The sequence below is a fragment of the Equus przewalskii genome, chromosome 6, assembly GCF_037783145.1.
Source record: "Equus przewalskii isolate Varuska chromosome 6, EquPr2, whole genome shotgun sequence".
In the NCBI taxonomy this organism is placed as follows: domain Eukaryota; kingdom Metazoa; phylum Chordata; class Mammalia; order Perissodactyla; family Equidae; genus Equus; species Equus przewalskii.
In genome coordinates, this window is record NC_091836.1 from 80,576,560 (window position 1) to 80,600,523 (window position 23,964).

The window sequence follows — 23,964 nt, forward strand, 5'->3', positions numbered from 1 at the left end:
AAGTTTTCTTTCTTTTTTTTTTTTTAAAGATTAGCACCTGAGCTAACATCTGTTGCCAATCTTCTTTTTTTTCCTCCTTCTCCCCAAAGGCCCCCAGTACATAGCTGTATATTGTAACTGTAAGTCCTTCTAGTTGTGGAATGTGGGACGCCACCTCAGCATGGCCTGGTGAGCGGTGCCATGTCCGCGCACAGGATCCGAACCAGCAAAACCCTGGGCTGCTGAAGCAGAGCGCACAAACTTAACCACTCGGCCACGGGGCTGGCCCCCAGCCAAGTTTTTGATAAAAACTTGGGGATGGAAAATTTGAAGCTGAGAGGATATTCTCTGTCAAGGACCCAGACTGCAGGTTTCCTACGACCAGGCTACTACACTCAGAGACGAGCAGAGCAGAGGCAGCTACTGTCAGGGCAGCCTTCTGCAAGAACGCTCACTGGGTGATGGCATATTTCCCCCCAAGCAGCCTTCAACAGGCCTGAGGGCAGAATTCGGCCACACCAGTTCTCAGCTCAGCAGTGGGTGACTAGGCAGATGGCAACGGGGGCAAGGAATCCAGCTGATCTGGGTTCAGATGCTGGCTCCACTGCCCAGAGCCCTCGCCCGGCCCATTCTCCTTTGTCAGTCTTGCTTTCCTCGTCTTACAAAACAGGGCTGACACAAACAGCTGTCGCCAGGTTACGATGAGGAGCCAATGAGACTATGTGTGTAAAAGGCCCCTGCACATAGTAACCTCCAAACAAGTATTTAACCCCACAAAATTGTGGCAGAAGGCTAACAAATAGGTAACAGAGAGAACTGCGGTAAAGCTCTGTGGAGTTCGCCTCCATCCTGTTTGAAATAGGAATATAGTTTTTTCTTCTGGCAAGGAAAAATGTGATCTTAGATAATAATCGCCCATTTTCAATTAAATTTTTCATAATCTTTCTCCCTCATGTAATACAAAGCAACATCAGTTTCTAATCTCCTCTTTCATTCCAGGGACTGTCCCCTAGGCCACCTTCTGGAGCCGTCTGTGTGTTTAACGGGCAGGACTCTGCAGAAAGTGTAAAGGCACCTGATCTGTGATTAACCAGACAGAAACATGGGCTGGTGGGGGCTGCTGATTCGGGAATCCTAACCCATAAAACACAGGCTGCACGGAGTCCTTCTGGGCCCTATGAAGGCACAGCAAAAGCAGAGTGAGTTTGGGATCTTTGAAATGCAGTTTGAAGCCACTTTTGTTTGAGTCCTACAGGATAAGCTCGAACATCAGTGAGGCACATGAGGTGCCTGGGTCTGCTCTTGCCTCTGCCCCTCCAGCCTCACTGCCAGGGCTGCCCCCTCACGGCCCTCCTCCCAGGCCCTTTGAACCCCCTCCGTGTCCATGAACTCATCTGCCATCTCCTACTTGCCCCTATGAGCAAGTGCAAATGCTACACTCTCTGAAAAGGACTCTCCTCGCTGTTCATGCAGTCTCCACGGTGTGGCGGAGTCATCAGTTATTCTAATGATTTTGTCTGTCTTCACTGGACTCCAGGCTTTGGGGGCAGGAATCGAGTCTTAATCACTCCAGAGTCCCAGCACCCACACAGCAGGTGGCACCCAGCAGGTGTCCCACAGTGATGGGTTGAAATGAGGAACTTTGAGCCTCTGAATGGATTCTGGGCACCATGGTTCTTTTAAAAGGCATCATCTGAGCCTGTGAGCAGTGACCAGAGGTCATTTGTCATTGCTCTCCACCCCCACCCCCACCATGGGGCTGGAGTTCAGGGAATAAGGTTGGGCTGGGAGGGGAGCCCCTGCCTGGGAGACAAGGTGGAGAGACCCACAGGTAAGGAGGCTTTACCTGATGGGGGCTGTGGAGTTCTCCAGCTTCCACCAGGCCTTCGGTGGGTTTAGGTAGCGGCACCACAGCTCCCAGTCAAAGCCCTGGGCGGCCAGCGGGTACTCTTCTATCTCAAAGTTGTCGTACTTGATGTTGTCGAAGGATGGCGAGATGATGCGTTTCCGGTTCTCCTTTATGCGGGTGAGCACGGGTTCCGCCCTGAGCAGGAGGGAGGGAGAGACGGCAAGTGCTTCCAAGCCGGACGAACACCAGGTTGGCAACTCCTGATGCGTCTGCCCCGCAGAAAGAGGAAAACCACCCAGCCACCCCTCCAGGGGAGAGCTGCTAGGGCCTCTGGGAAGGGCTTCCTGGTCACTCCCATCCGCCCTACTTCTGGGTTGGCCAGAGGCCTGCTCACTCCTTCAGCTCGTCCGGGGTGAGCTGAGAGCGTCTTAGGGCCTCAGATCCTTGTGTCTGCTGGCTCTCCCTTTTCCACTAGAGAAAAATTCAAGCCTCAAGAAAGAAGAAAGGAACAGATCTGAGGTTCCACGGGAAGCTTTCAACTTGGGCTTTGATTTTGCAAAATTCTGTGTACCCACCAGGAGGAAAAGGCAGATGAGGGTGGTGGAGACAGGGAGGTGGGAGCAAACTCACTTCCACCAGGCATGCCGTGATGCTTTGGTCCTTCCCCATGGGCACGCCCACCCCACGCATTCCCTACTGCCCCACGAGCAGGGCGGCTCGGGGCCCCCAGGGAGCCAGAAGGCCCCTCTGGGCACCAGGCGAGTGAAGTGTTTGCAGACAGGAATGATAAGCTTCTCATTAATAATGCATTCGTTGTATAATTGTTTATTCAAATCAGCTTGAAATAGTAAGTGTCCCTCTCTTCTGGCCATAAATCCAATGAAAATGCTTTTTAAACAGTCACAAATGGCAAGCAGGGACTTCAACTATGACAAATGGCTGCACCGCAGCCTGAATTCAAGCCTGTAATGTAAAAGGAGGCCCCAATCCTGTCATGCTGTGTGCGCGCCCGGCTGCTCCCTCTTGCTAAAGGGCTCTCCACAGCCCACTCTGGGGAGGCACAGGATGGCCCTGGAGTCTGGGAGGAGGCAGACCGCAGTGTCGTCAGGCACACGGCTTAGGAGGGTGTACACTCAGTCATCCCCAGAGCCTGGCCTTCGATGCCACACACAGTGGGCCGCAGTGTGCCCTCCAGCCCCCAGGGAAGTCAGCATCAGGTGCCCTATCCCAGCCTGGCTGCAGCCACTGAGGCCTTGCATCTGCTCTCTTGCCCCACGCAGCACCTGAGCAGCCCTGACAGAGAAAGAAAGGTTTTCTAAGAGCTAGTTTCACCAGTAGGGAGAATCTCAGATTCTGTGCTATCGGCCTGGCATTTAGGGGAGCCCAGGGCACCTGTGACAACATCAAGCCACCTTGGCCCCTCTGCTCACTTGGTCTTGGCCCCGGCTGTGGGGCTGGGCTTCTGTCTCATGTCTGGTCCAGTCTGCCTTTCCTGGGGGTTCAGCCCTGGCCTCAGCCAGCCTGGCACTCTCTGCTTGGCTCTCAGCATTTCTCCCTCTCCCAGATCATGTCTCCTAGAGGACCACACCAGCCGGAGTCACACCTTATGTCACCATACCCTTTAGACACCGTGTATTGACCTGTTGACCCCTGACCCTCCCCGACCGGAAGGGCCAGCCCTGTTGCCTAGGTCACTCACACGCCCAGATCTCATCTGTTCCCAGATGACTCATCATATCTTTCCCCACTATGACTGAGATCCCAGCATGCTTTGCACCCATATGCGCCAAAGCGTCTGGACCGCACTGGGACTCATCCTTCTCTCTTGACGGGCACTTACCAGCCCACATTGAACTCCACATGGGCATCAAAGAGCGCCACGACGGGTGCGGTGGCTGCCCTCCAGCCGCTGACCCTGGAGCGGATGAGGCCTTCCTGCTTGCTGTGGCGCACGACTTTGATGAAGCCGGGCTTCTGGCCGTTCACCTTGTCCACATACTCCGTCAGCTTCTCCTTCAGCTCCTCTGTGAGGGGAAAAAGCCATCCTTAGCGTGATGGGGCAGGAGCAATCAAGACATTCCCCATCTTAGGGTGAACTGACCCCCAGAGAGAGGCACGGGGTCTGTTCCCCTTCTCCCGGGGTCTTCCTTGCTATTCCCCAGGATGGCCAGTGCAGTTCAGCTTTGGGGGGAAAAACAGAGATGGAAAGAGAATTCACTGAGCCCAGCAACTTGCACAGGGTCACACTCCTCACACACATTGTCTATTTAACCTTCAGAACAAGCCTGTGGGAAAGTGGTGCTCAGAAGGGTTTATCAATTTGTCCAATGTCATGCAGCCTGTGGGTGACAGAGTGTGGTTTCAAGTCGGGCCTAATGACTTCAAAAGCCACATTCTTCTCATCAGCTCAGCGGGCTCCTTCTACCTCAGCACCCTCCACTGGTCCTTCCCTGATCCCCAGAGAAAGCTCCATCTGCGAAGATTACCGCCCGGCTCTCACTCCTGCCTGGACCTCCATGTTTCCGGGAAGCGGACAACCAGGAGCTGCGCCGTGTGAGCGTTTGGCGTTAGTCTGTTGCCTGCTGTTGTGGGGCCTGGCTCAGAATGTGATTCCCCTGCTTCTCCACCACTGTAGACGGGGCCCGCAGCAATAGGACCGGCCCCAGCTGCCCCTCGTTCCTCAGTAGTGACAGCACAGCAGCCACGCTCACTGCGTTTTCCACAGAAGCTCAGGTAACAGCCTGTGACGGCTGGCTCCCCCAAAAGACCACCTGAGTGGGCCACACTCTCCCACCTGCATGCAGAGCACCTCCCCAGGACTCCATTCCCACTCTTCGCCTGGGTTTCCCCGCACCTGCCCCTCAGTTGCCCTCCTCCCATCTTCTCGGCCTGCCCACACCCAGGCCCTGGGCCAGACCCACCTGGGCTGGGCCCAGTCCTTAGCAGAGGACCGTAGGAGCTCCGTGTCCCTTGGTGCCCACTCTGGGCCCCACCAGACAAGCGGACCACTAAGTGTGAGGAAAGGGCACGAGGCTCTGGAACAGTGCCTGGCTCACGGTAGGCGTGGCCCACGCAGCAGCGCAGTGTTGGAGAAAGAGGGCCGTGTCCAGAGTCAGCAACGCCGCATTTTAAGTCCGCTTTCCGTGTTAGCATTATGGTCCTGGGCCTGTTACTAAACCAGCGTCTGCTGTCCGTGAGGATGTTCGGACGGGTGAATGTATTTTTACATGTAGGAGGGACAAGAATTTGGGGAACCAGAGGGTGGGCTGTTCTGGGTGCAATTGTATCTCTCCAAAAAGGTATGCTGAAGTCTAACTTCTAGTACCTCCGAATATGACCTGATTTGGAAATAGGGTCTTTGCAGATTTACCAAGTTAACATAAGGTCCCTAGGCCCTAATCAATATGACTGGTATTCTTACAAAAGGGGGAAATACGGACACAGAGACAGACGCCCGGAAGGAAGACAAGTGAGGAGACATAAACAGAAGAGGGTCATCTACAAGCCAGCGAGCATCTGAGGGCACCGGAAGCTAGGAGGGGGCCGGGACGGAGGCTTCCGTGCCACTGCAGAGGGAGCATGGCCTCACAGACCCCTTGCTTCTGGACTCCAGAGCCAATCTCTATTGTTCTAAGCCATGCCGTTTGTGGTACTTTGTTAGGGTAGTCCTAGGAAACGAATATGGCTGTTATGAGGAAGCAATGGGATTAACCCGTGTCAAAAGTGCATAACACGCAGCAGATGCTCAAAAAAAGAAAGCCTCCTTTCTCTCCTTCCCTCCCCCCTCCCTCACAGTGGCAGTTGCGAGGGGCTGGGCGTGGAAGCTGAAGTCCCTAGGAGTCAGAGGATCCATCCCTGGCTGACAGAGCCTTCTTCGCACGCTCCGCCCAGGACCACGTCTTCCTGCCCTGCCCGGTCCTGCCCCTAGGGTAGAAGTCTGCAAGCAGTGAGGGCAGGGGCCAAGCAGGAGATGGAAACGTGTGCAAGGGCCTCATGCCAGGGAAGACAGGAGGTGGGGGGCACAGTGGTCCTGCCAGAGTCGGTGTGCCCTCCTATGGACACTGATTTCACATCTTTTTACACATGATGCTGGCTAAACAGTTAGGCCTGGAGGGATGGGGAGGATGTGGTCCCTAGGCTGCTCTTTGCATCCCAGCTCGAGTTATGGAGGAAGTGAAGAGGCTAGCCATCCGAGGCCTAAATGCTGAGAGGCAGGCTGGAGCCTGGTCCTGGACAGCCACTTACTTGCTCTGTGACCTTGAGCAAGTCCCTGTGACTCCCAGGACCTCAGACTTAGTTAGAAGGACAGGATTTTAAAGTTTGTCTTGAACCAATTACCCACCTAAGGTTTGAATCCCCCTGTCTATCCTGATGAGTGGTTCCCAGCCCCCGCAGTGACTGGGAATCTACGCAGTCCATTCCTTATTGGGCCTTGCCAACTTTAGATGGCCTTTTTTTTTGCCCTCCAAAGGCCAAGGTCCCTCAGCCTTCTACCCATTGGTCTAAGACTTATTTTGGGGCCAAAGAGGGCAGATCAAGTCCCTCTTCCACATGACAACCATTTAGAGTTGAAGAGCATCCTTAAGTCCTTGCTGAGGATTTCTCTAGGTCAAATGTCTTCAGTTCCTCCTTATATTTCCTCATATCTTTTGAGTTCAAATTCTTTTACTCTGTTGAACTTCCCTCTAAATATGTTAGTTTTTCACTAACACTTTTAAATTATGCACCTAGAAATTGGCCTAATACTTCTGGAGTAAATTGGGCTATACAGAATAGAGGGAATCAATCACCTCCCTTATTCTAGAATCTATGCTCCTATTCATACAGTTTAAGGTCACATTAACTTTGCCCACTTTTGACTCAAACTGAGCTTACTGGAAACACATACCTATAGGTTCTTTGCACAAAGTGCTGCTAAGTCAGGCCTCCTTCCTCCCATCTCTTCATGGATGCACGCGTGCGTGTTTGTGTGTGTACCTGCATGCTCGGAGCCAAAACATAGGATCTTATGTTTAGTCCTCTTTAACTCAATGTATTTTTTTTTGAGGAAGATTAGCCCTGAGCTAACTACTGCCAATCCTCCTCTTTTTGCCAAGGAAAACTGGCCCTGAGCTAACATCCATGCCCATCTTCCTCTACTTAATATGTGGGACGCCTACCACAGCATGGCTTTTGCCAAGCGGTGCCATGTCCGCACCCGGGATCTGAACCAGCAAACCCCGGGCCGCCGAGAAGCGGAACATGCACACTTAACTGCTGTGCCACCGGGCCAGCCCCTAACTCAATCTTTTTCAAGATTACACTGTTTCTGCGAAGTCAGAACGCTTTCTCCCTGCTTCTGTTACCCAGTGTCTTGGTTATCTAGCCCTTCCAGCTTTCCAGCTTCTGCAAAAGCAATGAGCATGTGGCCTTTGTTGTCATTCAAGTCATCCTTTTCATCCTTTTCAACAGTGTAACCCTTGTCCGGAGCTTGGGACAGTGGGGGCTGTCAGGCGTGCTCATTCCAGCCTGGAGAAGATGCAGCTGACTTTGGGGCTGTCACTAACACATTGTGTATCTCACTTTAACTAAAAGGAAGATGACTCTGTGATCCCCAGCTGCACAACTGCCCGGGGAGGCCTGGGGAGGCCACTGTCTCACACATGGCAGGAGGTCAGCCACGCAGCAGCGTAACCCCACGTGCCCCACGCTTACAAGGCCTTCATGACAGTTGTCAGGAGGTTCTTTAAACGTTTCCTGTTTCATCACTTCAAAGTCATTTTAAATAGAAATTTTAAATAGAGCTCGTAAGGACTGATCTTTGGCTTTTGACGCTGGCAGTTAAGTGGCGAGTGCACAGAACTTGCAGTGAGAACTGGGTCAGAACCAAAGGACCCTCCTCCCTGGCCCCCAGGGAGAACTTACCTGTCCCCTTCTCCCCCTTACCCCTCAGGTGAGACTCGCTGCCTATGGGGATCGCTGTCACTGAGGTATTGATGGAGAGGGCCGTGGACGATTGCCACCGATGATCCCCGGTGAATGCCACCTCTCTGAATTCACATCCTTGTGAAGCTGACTCGCACACTAAGCCTGGGCTGGCCTTGTGACAACAGGTGCAGCAGGAGGGGTGCCATGTAAGCTCCAGGCCTAGGCCTTAGGAGATCTGACAGCTTCTGCTTTCACTCTCTTGCTCCCTAAGTAAGGAAGCCCGAGCCAGCCTCCTTGAAGATGAGAGGCCCAGGGAGTGTCCAGTCACTCAGGCCACCCACTGAGGCCCCAGACATGTGATGGAGGCCATGTTGGATCCTTCAGCCACCAGCCGATTGCAAAGGCATGGGGGAGCCCAGCCAACACCTTGAAGAGCAGAGACGCGCCGCCCTTACTCAGAATTGCGACCCCAGTCCTTACGACAGAATCAGGAGCCAATGAATAGCTGCTATTTTAAGCCACTAACTTCTGGGGTACTTTGTTATACACAAAGTTTAAAAAAACAAGATCTACTGTTCTGGTGTGGTGCTGGGGTTAAAATAAGATGGTGAACTCTCAATGCACAGGAAATGAAATCAGACACAGAAAAGCCAGCTCAGATGGTGGTGGCGGGAGATGAAAAAGCTTTGCTTCTTGTAGGAGCTGCCTGCCCCTTTGCACCTCGAAGATCTGTTAACAGGGAACTAGAATAAAGTTTTCTGGGGACCAGCGAGAGAAAAATTCTGTTCTCAGCCAGCTGCAGCCCAAACATTGGCTACTGATTAGAAGAGAGAATTCCCTTAGCCCTAACCAAACAACCACTATCGGAAAATTTTAAAAGGCCTGAAATACCCTGAATAACATGGCCTCAGTCTTTGCAAAGCACCTGACCTAATTAGGCATTCATGTTTCCTTCAACCCACGTCAATAGCCAAAGCAAGAAAGAACCGTCTCAAAAGCACTTCTGCATTCGCTAGAAAACTGTTGTCCAAGATGTTGTCTATTATATATCATTTATAATATACATATGCTAAATACCTCTCAGAACTTAGCTCAAAAAACAGATAAAGAACTTATGGTTTTATTTATACTTAAACACAAACACATGACCCATCAAATTTACGTTTTTGCCAAGGCTGCCAGGAAGCTCAGAGACAAATACAATGACTAACCACAGGGTTTTATCAGCATTTTTGCTTCTCTACCTTTGCTAAAGGCTTGATTTTCAAGTTCTAGTCTAAAAGCTGCATTGTCTTCTACCTTTCTCTCCTACGTGAGCTACCTTTAATTATTTTTTGAAATATCTATGAATAGCTTTTAATGAAGAGTCTTGGTAGAGCAGGACAGGCACAGTATTGTGGAAAAAAGGGGAAGGCTGTCTTTTATGTTTGTTGTAATGTGTTGGGAAGGGAGACGCAGGGAGTCTGCTCTCTGTGACTTTGCCAGATTTAGAATCAATGGCGGAGCTGTAGATAGCCGGCGTCGACAGAGAAATACAATTTGCACCCTGCATGGGGCCAGGTGTCATCCAGCGTGTGCTGCTCCTCCGGCCCTCTCCTGCTGTCCGCAAACCCCTGCTCTGCTGACATCTGAACGGCCTCTGTAAATCAGCGCTCCTGGAAACCGAGCTGATGAAACGCCATCCGCCTCTCAGGAGATCCCAGGTCACTCTCGATCGGCCCAGTTGGTGCCTCCGCTCAGCGCCAAGTGCAGGCAGCGCTCCATCCTTCAGACTTAGATGCCAAGTAAAAAGTCGAGATCCAACAGCCTGGTCAAACAGAACCTTTCTTCCCTCTCTATCTATGCACCTTTACTGATCCCATAAAAAGCAGTTAGCGCCAAGGGATCACCCCAAAAGACACAAAACGCAGGCTGAGCAGAAGTCTGGTACAATGGCTGTTAATTTGACTTAAACACCTAATGAGATACTCTCTCTCTCTTGCATAAAGGAAAAATAAAGGATCAGGAAAGTGATGCCCAGTGGGACTTCACTCTTCAGAAGGCAGCTGCACTGGCATCTGTGGAGCACCTGGTCCAGCTCCTCCTCCTTCCCTCGATGCTCGGTTCCCACTTTCGCTCCAGGTTGGGGGGAAGTGGGAGTGAAGGGAGAGGCCACCCATTCATTCATTCAACAAATATTGAGCACTCATTAAGTACCCAGGACTGATCCAGCTGCTGTGGCAATAGCTGTGAACAAGACAGTCCTTCTGGAACTGCCATCCTACTGATGTTTAAAAGGCATGTGCTGTACCCCACTGAGAGAAAGAGAGTTGGGGGAAAGGAGAGAGGATGAGAGAGGGAGGGAGGAGAAAGAAGGGGTGGGGAGAGAGAGGGAGTGGGAGAGGGAGAGATTTTTAAAAAAGAATCTCAGAAACTTGTGACACTGAGACATCTTAGGCACCGAGGCCTCTTGAATGACTGGGCCAGCAGGGCCTGAGAAGCAGCGCCTGGTCCAATTGGCGGGAAGACAGAGGGCCACGGGCTGAAGTCAGAAGCTAGAAGACGTACACCCTGTTACTTTCCCAGTGGGGGTGATCTGGCCACACTTCCATGCCTTGAGGGGATGTTTGGCAACGTCTGGAGACAGCTCTGATTGTCACAGCTGGGAGGGAGCTCCTAGGTGTGGATGCTGCTAAACATCCTACAGTGCACAGGGCAGCCCTCACAATACAGAATCCTCTAGTTCAAAACATCCAAAGTGCTGAGTTTGAGAAACTGTGCGTAGCCCTTAACTCAGGATGGAGGCCCCATCTGGAAATCTGAGCATGCACTTCTGCAGCGTTTTCAAACTGGCAGCAGTGGAGCTGCACCTGCTCGGAGCATATTCTTTGGCCTGCCAGGCACGCCGCTCCGTGACAACTGGCTGGAGCTGAGGGAGCTGCCCTTTCGAAGGGCTCTGACACAGGGGCTGCCGGCGGGCCAGCTTGGTGGGCGTGCCGTTTGAGCGTTCCCACCGGCCTGCACTCAGAAGGGGCTGCACACGGTTTAGCGCTCCTGACCACGAGTGCCTGCCCACAGCCCTCGGCGCTCACCTTCCACTCACACTGCCAGCTTCCTTCTCTCCACCTGAGGGCTTTCTCTGACCACAGCGGGGCGCTCAGCCTGCCCTGAGGGCAAGCCGGAAGGGCTGTGGAGTTACCCTCTAAAGACGGAGTCCCCAGTCAATTAGGGGAAGGAGGTGCGAAATAAATACCTCATGTTATGGGTTGAATTGTGTCCCCCCCAAATTCATATGTTGAAATCCTAACCCCCAGTGCCTCAGAATGTGGCCTTATCTGGAGACAAGGTCACTGCAGAAGTAATTAGTTAAGATGAGGTCCTACTGGAGTAGAGTCAGCCCCTGGTCCAACATGAGTGGTGTCCTTCCAGGAAGGCAGCCATACGAAGGCAGAGACACACAGGGAGGACGCCTCGCGACCACAAAGGTGTAGAACGGACAGATGCATCTCCAGGCCAAGGAACGCCACAGGTTGCTGGCAGACCTCCAGAAGCGGGGGAGCAGCTTGGGGCAGCTTCACCATCACAGCCCTGCTGGCACCTCGATCTGGGACTCCCGGCCTCCAGAACGGTGAGACAGTTTCTGCTGTTGAAGCCACGCAGTTGGTGGTCCTTTGTTACAGCCGCCTTTAAAAAAGAATATGTCCCATGGGGCCGGCCCAGTGGTATAGTGGTTAGATTCGCACACTCTGCTTTAGCGGCCCGGGGTTCGCAGGTTCGGATCCCAGGCGTGGACCTACACATTGCTCATCAAGCCATGTGGAGGCAGTGTCCCATGTACAAAATAGAGGAAGATTGGCACAGATGTTAGCTCAGGGTCAATCTTCCTCACCAAAAAAAAAAAAAACACAAACACAAACCCTCCTAGTTTCCACACCCCTCAGGTGGGGCAAAGCTGAGGCAGGCTGTCCACAGTCTCTGGGTGGTTCCCAGGGGGACTGGGCCTGGCAGCCCACAGAGGTACCTTGTTTGTGATGCTCATGGCATTAACTTTCCTGTCTGCCCTGTCTCATGACCCCACTCCCTCATCATGTTTCCTGGGGTCATCTACCAGACAAATGACTTGGCCTCAATTCATGTATGGGGTCTGCTTCCGGGAGCACCCAAACTAGGACAGTCATGTGTTCTCTGAGTCACTACCGTCCCCACCAGTTACTTCACTCTCACCTGGTCCTCGAAAACATGTGGATTTTCAGCCCGTGACCCATGCATATGATGTGTCTAATACATACGTGTGTATGGTGACTTAAGCCCCTCCACCCCTTCATGTCTGCATTAACTGGCTAATGTTAGTAAAGGAATCAATAATAAAAATGACATACCAGCCATTGTTCTAAGCACTTTGCGTATATTACTCATCGAATCCTCTGACAACCCTACGATGTAGCTGCTATTGTTACCACTCTATTTTGAAGATGAGGAAAGGCACAATGTCACCCGGTTAGTAAGTGGTGGAGTCAGGATTTAGATCCAACCGGGCTGTCCCCATCCCTCCCCTTCCCCTGGAGCCTATTCGAAGCTGGCCTGCATAAGATCAGCTTGTGACAAACACAGGGTCAGGGCACGGCCCCATGCAGAGCCTGGGTCGGTGGATCAGGGGTGGGACCAGAGACTGAATTTCGCGCCCGCTCCCTGTGCGATTCTGACGGGCAGCCAAGCCTGGTAACAACTGACATAAACACAGATCGGCTTTGTAACAGGGCGGGGAAGGAGCCTCCTCTGCAATGGCATGTGGCTCCAGCCTTAACAGAAGGCCTCAGACCCTGTCCGCAGAAGGCTCCCCCGCTGTATGCCCGGATAGTCTTTTTCTTCATTCTCCCAGACCCACCCTACTGGCTCCTCTTGCTGGCCTCAGTCGCAGACCCCTCACTTTGCAGTTTTCATTTCCCTGCATGGCCTCTTTGGCTCTGATGCTGTGCACTGGCCCCTGTTGTCCCCAGCTGCCCTCTGCACACGGTACCGCCTTTGTCCCCTCTGCCCACCCCCACAGTTTCAGGCCAGCCAGCTCTGCCCCCCTCTCTAGCTCAATGCTGTCCCCAGAAACCCAGCCCCGGATTACAGTGGCCACGCACTCTCCAGTTGCCTGGGAGGGGAGTGTGAAGGCCCCGCTGAGAAGTGTTAATAATTGCTAGTCTCCGGTGGTGCTAATTTAAAGATTAAAAGCACAGTACATTTCTGCTTACTCCTCTAAGAGCGAACCATGGCTGGTCTTCCTCAGATCAGAAGATTAACTGGTTTTCCTCTAAAGCCATTTAGGGTCGTTGAAACATAAAGGATATGTCAACACACTTTAAGAGAGAGATTATTCATCAGGATGCAATGGTTGTCAAAGCTAGCTGATCACCCACTCACCTGAGGAGCTAAAAAATAAATAAATATAGATGCCACCTGACCCTCACCCCCTGAACAATCTGGAGAGGAGCTCTAGACTAGACGGTCTTGCTAATGAACGATGGTGAGCAGGGCTTGGGCAGTGGCAATCCCAGAGCAGATCAGCCTGAGCCCCGAGCCCTGGGGCAGCCTTGTTTTGTGCATTCCTCTCTCTTTAAGATCACTCTAGACAAGCTTTCAAATCCTGGGGTTTACAAATGCCTTCCACGGGTCCATTCTTCAGTCCAACACACTTAAGACACAGACACTTAACAGCCGCACTTCGGTCCAGCTCCTTTAATGGCTGCTCTTCTTCAAAGTCAGTTGATACTGAAGAAGATTTGGAATAGCCTTAAAGGGTTCTCCTTATTCAGGACCTGGAGAAGGGCACCACCTGGGAGCCCCACAGATGGCATTTGAAAAATGGCTACAGGGTCCAGGCAGAGTGTCACAATCTTCCTGGGAAACTGCAGCATTAATTCAATCTTAGCAAGGTGTAGAAAGTCCCAGAATCACCTCCTAGCAGACCCAGCCATCTGTTTCTGGGTCTGCTCTTTCGTGTCTTGGCCAGGTATTAGTGACCATAAAACCCGCGTGAGATATGCACTCCTCAGATAGAGGAGTCTGCACAGCCAGGCTCTCAACATCCCCTAGCCCTCTCATCTGCTGCAAAATGACTTATTTTCCCAAAGACCCTGCATCCTGCAACAAAACGGTCAGAACTGGTTTCTGAAGATGATGTAAAAATGGTCCCCTGACCAGTGAGGGATGTGTTGAGTGGTAATCAATATTTAACACTGTCTCTCTCTCTCTCTCAACCGCAACAACAAACAGAAACCTGATTTATAACATTTGCCAATGTCTGTGGTGTAAATATCGCACCATAGCCAATTCCAGGCTACTGACATGTTGCCACTGACTCTGAGTTGGGAAGAGATGCGCAGAGCTGGGAAATGGTGTGATGAGCAGCCGGTGAGGGGCCAGGCCAGCCCCAGCACCCTGGTTCTGATGCCAGGGCAGAAAGGCTGCAGCTCTGTGGCCACTTCCCCAACTTACTAGACAATGGGCACCGTGCTCAGTGCTGTCCATCAATCCATCCCCTTCTTCATTCATTCATTCAGCAATTACACACTAAGTACGTATGAAATACCCTACATTTTTCTAGATTCTCAACTTATTGACATCACACCAGCACCCATCAAACCACGACGTTTAGAACTAATGCTCGTTTATTTAGTGCTTACTAAGTGCCAGGTACTGTCCTAAACCTGCTTCATGTATTGATCATTCAACCCTCTCAACAATCATAACACAACTCCAGGTAGGCAGTATTCTTATCCCCACGCCATAGATTGGGAAATCAGAGCACGGAGAGGTGGAGGGATCTGCTGAGGGTCACAGAGCTGGAACGGGGCAGAGCTGGGATGTAAACCCAGACGCCCCAGCTCAAGCCCATGCTCTTAATCTCACACGTTATCATCTTCAAATGACAGAGGAGAAAACTCAAGGGTCAGGTTTTAAATGTCATACCCACAGTGACACAGAAGAGAAGGAATAAGCAGGGAGTCAAACTCAGACCTGCCCGACTCTGAAGACTTCGTTCTTTGTCACTCTGCCCACAGCCTCGCCCAAGGAGCCGCATGTGTCAGGCCTCAACCGCATCCTGTGATCAGCTGATTCATTTCAGGAAGAAAACATCCTCTTTTCACGACTCTGGATCCTTAGAACCCGAGGGGAGGGATTAGACAGCCAAACTCAGCTCTTTTTGACTGGAGGGCAGATACAGTGTCACACACAGAATCCAGTTTCTCTGGGACACAAATCCCTGAGCAAGCAAGACAAGAAACGAGGGAAGCAGGTGAGGGTTGGGATGAGTGTTTCCTAGAGCACTTATTACTCACCTTTGTATCCACCATACAATTGTGCCTGGGAAACCCAACGGGGCCAAGGACATAGGTCGCCTGAATCAACCTGGGTGTTCACCATGGTCCTGTCTGGGAAGCTGGCCCGTGTGCCCGTATCCTTAAGCTCCAGGCAGGCACTTCTGAGTGCTCACACCCTCTTCACTCCTGCCACCCCCAGACTTGCCCAAGATCACAGAGCTGGTAATCACACAGCCAGGAATAGAATCCAGCTCTTCTTTCTCCATGGCCGGAGCTCCAGGCTCCCTTTTCCACCACCGGCTCTCTATTTGTCCATCGTGAGTAAGGCAGAAAATAAAAACGAGAAGCAGGGGCTAACAGAACTCAGCTGTCTGCACTGACTAAACGACCTTGGAAAGGGGCCAGCTTGCCTCTGCCTTGCTTGCCTCCTGGGGGCTGTGAGAAGAGGAAACCCCTACAAAAGAAGGAGGGCAGCAGCCCAAATGCTGCGAAATTACTTAAAAAGCATAGAACACTCCTGCCCTTCTGATGGTTTTCAGCAGGAATCCCAGGACTTATTAAAAATGCCAGGATGGGTGATGAATGCCAGCCGCGTCCAGGCAGGGTGGACACTGCTTCAGCCCCTGCCCCTCCAGCTCCGGAGTGAGCTTCCAGGGAGGACGTGACCAAGAACTCAAAGCCTGGGGAAGTGCAGGCATCCAGCATTCCACAGCAGCAACTCCAAGCTGAGGACAAGCCCTCCTGGTGTACCATCAGGCGAACAGGGTCCAAGGAGGGCCAGGGCCAGGCTCTCCCACCCCTGTGTGCAGGCACGTGGGAGGATAGTTGCCACTGGCAGGTAAGCCAGAGGCTGGCTGGAATTTTGGTGCTAACTTATTTTCTGCAAGACTTGGAGAGTTTAGAGGGCTGCCCAGCTCAGAAACTTGAAGATCCAAAATCTCATGACTGAGAGTCCAAGAGTTTATGATTCTGAGTCCAAAATCTCAAGATTCCGAGATCCCTAGAGTCTGTGATTCTCAGATACTAACTCCCATGATCCTGGGATCCTAGGAGTCAAAGCTTCTGCAAATGTCAGAGTAACAGCTCCCCCGTGCCCGACCCCGCCATTGCTGTTGGCCTTCACCGCCGAAGGTCCTGGTCCCTGCTTGCTTCTCAGCCTCCCCTCCTAGACTCTGCTCAGGTCACATTCTCAAACACATCAAGCTCAGTGATGCCACAGTGCCTTTGCACTAATGGCTCCCTCTGCCTGGAACATTCTTCCTGTCTCATCTGATCCAGCTCAGGTTCTTAGGAACCCTTCTTTCACCTGCAGCTCTCCCACTGGAAGGAAAGGCTAGGGGAAGGGAGGGGATCTCTTTCTCCTTGGGGTATAGACACAGGGCACTAGAAACACTGAGGAGCTCCAGATGCCCAGTCTTGGAGATCCAAGTTCTGCCCGCGTAGCCCTGAGCTGTGAGCCCAGAGCTCCCGTTCTTGACACAGCTCCTACCTGGGACTAGAAGTGAAGGGCACATTTGATCGGCAGCTGCCCGGGCTCTGTGGTAGGCACATCAGCATGTCTCATCAGTCTTACTTTTGATTTAAAGCAGATGAAAACATCAAGGAACTATGCCATCTCTGTTCTCATTCACAGCACCCCGTGAGGCAGTGACCTTTTCTCCTCTTAGACCCATTTTACAAATGAACAAAATGAGGCTAGGAGAGGGCATCAGGGTATTTTCAAACCAATTCCCAGCAGTCACTGTTGAGGGCTGCTCCTGGGGTGTGCTAATTCCAGCACATCCAGTCTGCTCTGTGCACAGCAGAGAAACCTCCCACAGCTTTGGAGAAAGCCCTCAGGTAAAGAGACGAAGATGTGGGCAATGTGAAATCAGCTGTGCGAACCTAAGTGCTAAGGCCAGAGACGTGGCACAGCATCGCCTTCTCTGCTACAGGGGCCTAGCTTGGGGCGCCCACCGAGCCTGGCACACAGTGGGGAGACTGGAGGTGTTTGTATTGTTTTTAATAAATATGTTTACAAGAATGAACGAATAAAGGAATGACTCATGTTGGCTCAATGCTTTCTAATGACCAAGATTTCAGCTGCTCCGGGAAGACTTTGGGACTCTTTTTCTTCAGTTCCCTCTGCCCTTTGGCCCTGTCTCCCTCACTGTGCAGATTTACCGAATGCCCCACTGGACCATGAGCTCCTGGAGGAGGGAGATGGGTCTTCCTCATCCGTGTGTCCAGATAGTCCTGCCAGAGCCTGGTGCTTAACAGAGGGTTGTTGGCCTGCTGGAGAGCACATGGAACAGAGGTCCTTGGATGAAGGCTTGAGGACGTCTCTGGAAATACCCAGAAAAACCCAGTGGTCCCATTGTGAAGCCTCATGACTACATATTAATAAAAAGTCACTGTCTGGAACCCACTCTCTGAAGTTTCAGCACTGGACAGTTCCTGACACACGGTGGGCCGTGGGCTCCCTGGGTTTGATTCACATACATTGTCCCACTCAGTCCTTAGGGGACACTGCCAGTTAAATACTACTATGGCCATTGTTAACGGAAGGACCCTGAGGCCTAGCAACACCAAGATTCTTCCTAAAATCATACAGCTCATGAGCGGCAAGGCCCCACCCCATCCCAGGGGCATGAGGCAGCCCCTCCTCAAGGTCACTGTTGGCCTTCCTTAGACCCTTTGCCTGCTCAGTTCCCTCGAGGGTAAATGAAATAACACTGGAAAATGTGTCATCTTCTCCCCCAGCAATCTGCCTACTGCACACTGGCTTTCTGCAGGCATCTGCTGCTTCCTTGGGGTCAGCTAAAGCCAAGCGGCCACACTCCCTCAGCCCACCCCCATCCTGACCGTGGTTCTGGAAACATTTTAGAACTAACCTGTATTGGGCATTGCACACGTGCACCAGGCACTGTCTTAGACCCTCCACATGACTTATCTCACTAAGTCCTCACTCCGAGCTAGGAGGAGGGAACTATGATGACCCTCACTTTAGAGCTGAGAAAGCAGACTCAACTTGCCCCAAATCTCACTGCTAGTGGTGAAGCCTGGATCCAAATCATCCATGTCTGGCTCTAAGTCCAGTGCCAGTACCCAGTCTTCTAGGATGTGGACCTTTCACGGGGCAAAGTGTGCATGTGAACTCTGGCTCCAGGGAGAGACGTCATGTTGCCTGGGCATTTACTCATTTAACAATATTCCTGAGTGTCTCTCTGGGCCAGCTACTGCTCTCGATGGTGGGTTAGCTCAGACAGCAAGCTAAGCTCCCTTTCCTCAAGGAGCTCACAGATGAGTAGGGGGACCAGCAATACTTAGATAAGTGGATGTATACTATGGTGTCAGGCAGTGAGTTTATGCCACGTGGAAAAAGCAAGCACAGTGAGGGGCGGACAGCAATAGGAGAGGGGACTAGCAGCTGTGTTGTCTAGGTGGGGGTAACATTAACTGCACAGGGGCAGTGATGCCATCTATCTAATACGGAGGAAGAAGCTGCTGGCGTTTGGGAAGCCAGAGACGCAGTCTGGACCTCAGGAGAAACCCCAGCAAAGGGCTAGGCACGTGGTCTGGCCTAAGTGAGGGGCTGGGATTCCGGGAAAGGCCCTGGGCAGAGAAATGCAGGGAGGTGTTCATTCGGCCTGGCAGGCACGTCCAGACAAACAGAGCAGGAAGCCCCATGGAAGGTCGGGCAGACTGCCAGGCGCCCCCTTGCACCCTCTCAGCCTGGGGATGCCCAGTCTCAGCCATGCACCTGAGCAGGGAGGGGATCAGAGGAGGGGGAGGGCCAGCACTGCCCCCAAGGAAAAGCCTCTTCTGTCCCCGATGCAGGTTCCAGCGCGACTGGAAGAGGCTGGGACTGAGGGAGACTCACATCCAGGCTTGAGCCCTGGCTGGGCCACTGCCCACACTCCTGGGCACAGAGCTGTCTGATACAACTCACTAAGTGCGGGAGTCTGCTTAGGCCTGCACAGAATCCCACATAGAGACAAAAACCATCAATGCTGGAAGCATTTTTAAGTTTAGAGCCTAGGCTTAGGGAGATGGCTTTGCCAGCGTCTCCACATGGACCGCCACCATGGGCCTGTTCCTGGGCTCCATCCCCAGCCACGGGGGCCCCTGCCCACCCTGCACGTGCATTCCTCTTCCTTTAAATCCAGCAAAGGCTGAGCCCGGGGCCTGGAGATGCTGATGCTGCGAGGATGCCCGAGATAAACTGTAAGTACGGGCACATGAAGCATTGGCCGGAGACTCCAGGACGGGGGGAAGAAGCTCGCCAAGGAGCTGCCCTCTCACATCCGCGGCCTCTGCAGCTGGCGGGCTGCTGACGTGTCTCTTGCCAGGCCTTTCAGAATTATTGATTTCTTTCAGACCCCTTTATTTCAGCAACATAGATCATCCTGTTCCTCCAGTGAGACTTACTTCAGAAAACTCAAGAAATATTACTTCCCTGACAGACGTGCCTCAGAGATGGAAAATACTGCTCTTCCTTGCCTCACGTCCCCACCACGCGCCTTTCACTCACGTGTTCGCCCGCAGACATTCATCAAGCCCTTGGCTTGCAGCAGCCCCGTGCTCCGTGCTGGGCATGTGGGGTAAGTCAGAGGTTCTCCCCTCAAGAAGCTCACAAGGAAGCGGGAGGAAATCATTAAACAGATCATTTTAGTGCATTGAAATATGTTCCAAAAGTGGCTGTCACAAGGTGCTGTGACAACACAGTGCAGGATGGGACAAGCTTTACGGGATGATATCTGAGTTTGTCTCAAATGGATGGAGGAGGGGGCTTTGCTGGGAAGAGAAAGGGGACAGAAAAGAGTGTCCCAGGTAGAAAAACACCGCGCGCACAAAGGTGGAGGGGCATGAACATGCAGGACAGGTTTGGGAAGGGGTGAGGGGCAGGCACGCCGCCTGCGGGAATGAGGGGAGAGGATGTTAGATACGGGGGTGGTGGGCAGACTGCGAAGGGCCTTGAAGGCTGGGCCAAAAAGAATTAGGAAGTCATAAGGAAGGTTTATTTGAAGTCTTCCCACCTAAAGGTCTCTGAGAGATGAGCTGAAATGTCAGGAAATACTTTTCATCAATTTGTTAATTAAAAAAATGTACTGGAGCAGCAAAAAAGGCTGTCCTGTTCCAGAAACCCAAGCAAGTGAGGTTTTTGTTTTTGCTTTTTTTCCCCAAATAATATGTCTTGAGTTGCTCACTCAGCTCCAAGCCTCAATCAGGCCTATCCTGAGTGTATAACAAGGCCTGGGGACCCTTGCTTGAGCCAGCATGCAGGATGTGGATAGACAAGGCTTCTGCCAGGATCACTGAAGCCCTTCCTGACCACATCTTGACTTTGCTTGGGTTCCTCACTCCCCAGAACATCTGCAGTTAAAGCAGCCAGGCCTGATGCTCTCACCATGGAAACAACTCATGGTTCACTCAGGTGCGAGCCAGCCTGGGCCCCGAGCAGGATCTAATGCGGTACCCAGACTTCCGAAGAGAACTCAGCACAAAGAATCAGCCCTATAGCATCAGCCTGCATCGGTCTCCAGCTTCAGAATCTGGACTTTCTGCCACGTTTCTCAAGTTATTCATTCACCCATTCAGCGAAAATATGGAGGACAGAGTGCCAGACACCCACCCTTAGATAAGATCCAGTCCCTGCCAACCTGGGCCCGGCAAGATCCCGCAGTCAGAAGTTTGGGTATGGAGGGGGTTTCCGTGTCTCTATGACTGGTTTACAGCACTGCTAGCCAAGAGAGCTAGAGAAGAAAGCCTGGCCTTAGTGAAGCGATTGTGTCTGACCAGAAGTGGAGGAGACAGGCCCTGGGGAAGCAGAAAGAAGCAAGGAGAAGGAGGGAACTCAGCTGTCGGACCACCTACTGCGTGCTAGGTGCTCCATCTACTTTGTCTCATTTAATCCTCACAACAATCCCACGGGACGGGCCGACTGGGATCCAGAGCCTAGGAGGCAGGCGAGGAGGCAGCTTCAGGGACCTCAGGGAGTTGCTTCAGGGCTCCTGCCAGAGGCAAGAGCTGGAACACTGAGCACACATGAGGGGAAGCTCGAGCTTCTGTAGGCAAAGCGTGTTGACCATACCCTCATGCCAACATCAACCAACTATAAAGACAGTCCCAGCCCTAGGGGGTACAAGCACAGCATTGCTGCTTACTGCTGCGGGCGCACAGCCAGGTGGGAGAGACGCCACCTTCCTGGGGTATGGCTGAGCCTTACCGGCCACAGCCACTCCCCTCTCTTGTTAACCTACCTGGGGCTGGACAAGCCCACAGGGAAAGAGAGGCATGTCCTTATGGTCTGGGCAGGACACTGAGGAACTCAAGAGAGCTGAGTGTTACTTTCATGGCTTTTTTCCCACTGACTTTGAAAGAGCAGAGAACTGGCAGGACATCAGCTGGGTCTACTGATGCTGTTCGCAAGCAGTGTCTGGCTTTCTTGCTTCTGGCCCGGAATCCACAAAAGCTGGATCAAGCAGGGCAACGTCTCATGAGGAGCGGGAGAGGGAGTTTGCTTAGAGCTCAAGTGACGCCAGAGGAGAAATGCGTGAACCGGTTACTATGGAGAACAGCGGGGCTGGTGGAGAAGGGTGGGAGGTGACCAGGAGTCAGATGAGGAAATGATTGAGGTGGGAGCTGAACACAAAACTCCTCTCCTCCGAAGTCCACTTAGCAATACGGAGAGCCTGGGTACCAAGCAAAGAGAACTCGAGGCTGGAAGCCAGGCGAGGGGACGCTGCCATGGATATTGCAAGGATTTGCACATGCCTTGAGTCTAGGGGAACAGGGCTGCTGGAGTGGGAAGGATTAACTCCTGCCTGCTACCACCTAACCCAGGGGTGGACGCATTTGGTGAGGCTAAACAGGGAAAACAGAGGCGAGAGCTCTGGATCTCTGATCTGCCATTGGCGCTCTGATTGGATGCAGTAAGAGGGAGGCTGGGTTTCTGGCCCAGACTGCAGGATAGGCAGGGGGGCGAATGGACAGGGCCCTGGCTGCCCAGGCACCAAAGGGAGGCTTCCACTGCATCACAGCAGGATGTTTGACAACTGGCTAGCAATTTTCTCTCCCAGTGGCTGGAGGGAATGATGCCATGGTTATTTACATTTTGTGCATCTTAGAGATCTCAGAGAGTCTGATGAAACCTATGGGTCTTTTCCCCTGAAAAAATGCACGCACACAGACACACACACAACACACATACACAGACATACACACAGACACCATGCACACGTGCAAACACACAGACACCATTTTGCTTATTACAGGGTTAAGAAGTCCCCAGTGACCATCCTTGGTTTTCTGGGACTCTCTGGGCTCTGATTAAAACCCTTTCTTTCCTCAACCCTGGGCCTCTGCAATTGTACTTCCTGCCTCAAAATCTTCTCTTAGTCTTTGCAGGGCTAACTCCCTGGGTTCAGTTGTTCCTTGACCATCACAACCTCAGGAAGGCTTTCCCCGACCAGCTCACCAACCCACGTCTCCACCTCACTCCTCTCATCCCCACACGCTCTATCACCTACTTGTCTTATTTTTTCACAAGTATTTTTAACTATGTAAAAATTACATTAATCGTTCTATTTGGTTATTTTGATGTTGTTGTCTGTGACTGCAACTAAAATGTAGGATCTCTATAAGCATGGGGTTTTTTCTCTCTACTGATTTCTAGTGCTGAGACAGTGCTTGATACATGGTGGGAGAGCAATAAATATTAAAAAAAAAAAAAAGGAAACCCAAAACCCTCCGCTATTGTGGGCTTATCAATTCACACCAACCATGAAGACTTGGTGTTGAGAACGTTGGGGAGAATGTCCGCATCTTCTCACAGCGCCTGTCAGAGAGGGGCAGATCAAGCAGACCCAAAGCCTGGGTTTTAGGAGACAGATTTCACAGAGTAGATGGGGAAGAAAGCTGTGATTTCATGAATTACAGGCTTTGGAAGGAGGCCCTCAGAACCCAAATTCTGCTTGTATAACCAGCAATGATCCAACACAGGAAGAACATGGGAGAAAAGCCAGGGAAATCAGACACTGGGGAACTTTTGAGGGGGCTCATATTTTTAAAAGGTCGTGCAGAGAAAATAGAAAGGGGATTGAAAATTGTAGTTGATTAGGATCTGTGAGCACAGAGTTAAGAAGATGAGTAAGAAGCAGCCTGTGATTGGGGCCAATGGCAGATGCCTGGGAGAAAGCACGGTTCCTTAGCTTCCATTCTGTAGCTCGCCTCCATGCCCTGGAGAATAACGCTCGATTTGAAGGGAAGAGGGAGGAAATTAACATTTATTAAATAACTGCTATGTTCCCACACTGAAGTGATCCACACATTATGGGCATTATTTAATCTTCCAAACAACCCTGAGAGGAGCTATTGATATTTGCACTTTATAGATGAGAAAACTGAGGTATTTAAGCAACGTGTCCAAGATTGCATACTTAATAAGTGGCAAAGGATGGATTCAAATCTGTATATGTCTTTCTCCAAAGTGAGTCCCTTTCATGCCCGCTGCCTTCTCTCTCTAAATCTTAGAGGTCATGAAACGGACCCCTGACCTGGCCATTACCACCCTGTGCTAGCTATGGGCACATAGCTCCCTGGGCAGCTGGTTGAAGCAGAGGAAGAGATATAGAGTCACCAGAGGAAATGCTGGCCCTGGGCCAGGAGCCACTTTCAAAGCAATTTCCACACTAACTTACTACTCCTCACAACAAGCTTATAAGGAAGCACGCTTTAAATTATCCTTACCCTTATTTTAAGGATAAGAAAACTAAAGTGCAGAGGCATTGGGATAAGTCATCAGCTTATAAACGGCAGAATCAGGATTTGAACCCAGGGAGTCAGGCTTCCGTCCTGGGCATTTAAGGACTCTGCTAATAATGAACGTGAAGAGAGTGCCTGACTGCTCCTGGGGAACTCCAGTCCCCCGGGCGAGAAGACCACAACTCCGGGCTCTGA

The 23,964-nt window shown here is 51.8% G+C and overlaps 1 protein-coding gene across 7 annotated transcripts in view; it reads right to left on the bottom strand.

Moving 5' to 3' along the window:
• GALNT18 (polypeptide N-acetylgalactosaminyltransferase 18) overlaps window positions 1-23,964 on the bottom strand; it is a 351,784-nt gene that overhangs the window by 108,708 nt on the left and 219,112 nt on the right. For all 7 annotated transcript variants that reach the window (XR_011541200.1, XM_070624315.1, XM_070624314.1 and 4 more), the window contains exons 4-5: window positions 3,669-3,852; window positions 1,826-2,023 (exon numbers count right to left, since the gene is read on the bottom strand). Coding sequence is in view for 6 of the 7 variants with exons in the window: in XM_070624315.1 (XP_070480416.1) it covers window positions 1,826-2,023; window positions 3,669-3,852 (382 nt within the window). In the remaining variant the exon portion in view is untranslated. The remainder of the gene's footprint in view (window positions 1-1,825; window positions 2,024-3,668; window positions 3,853-23,964) is intronic.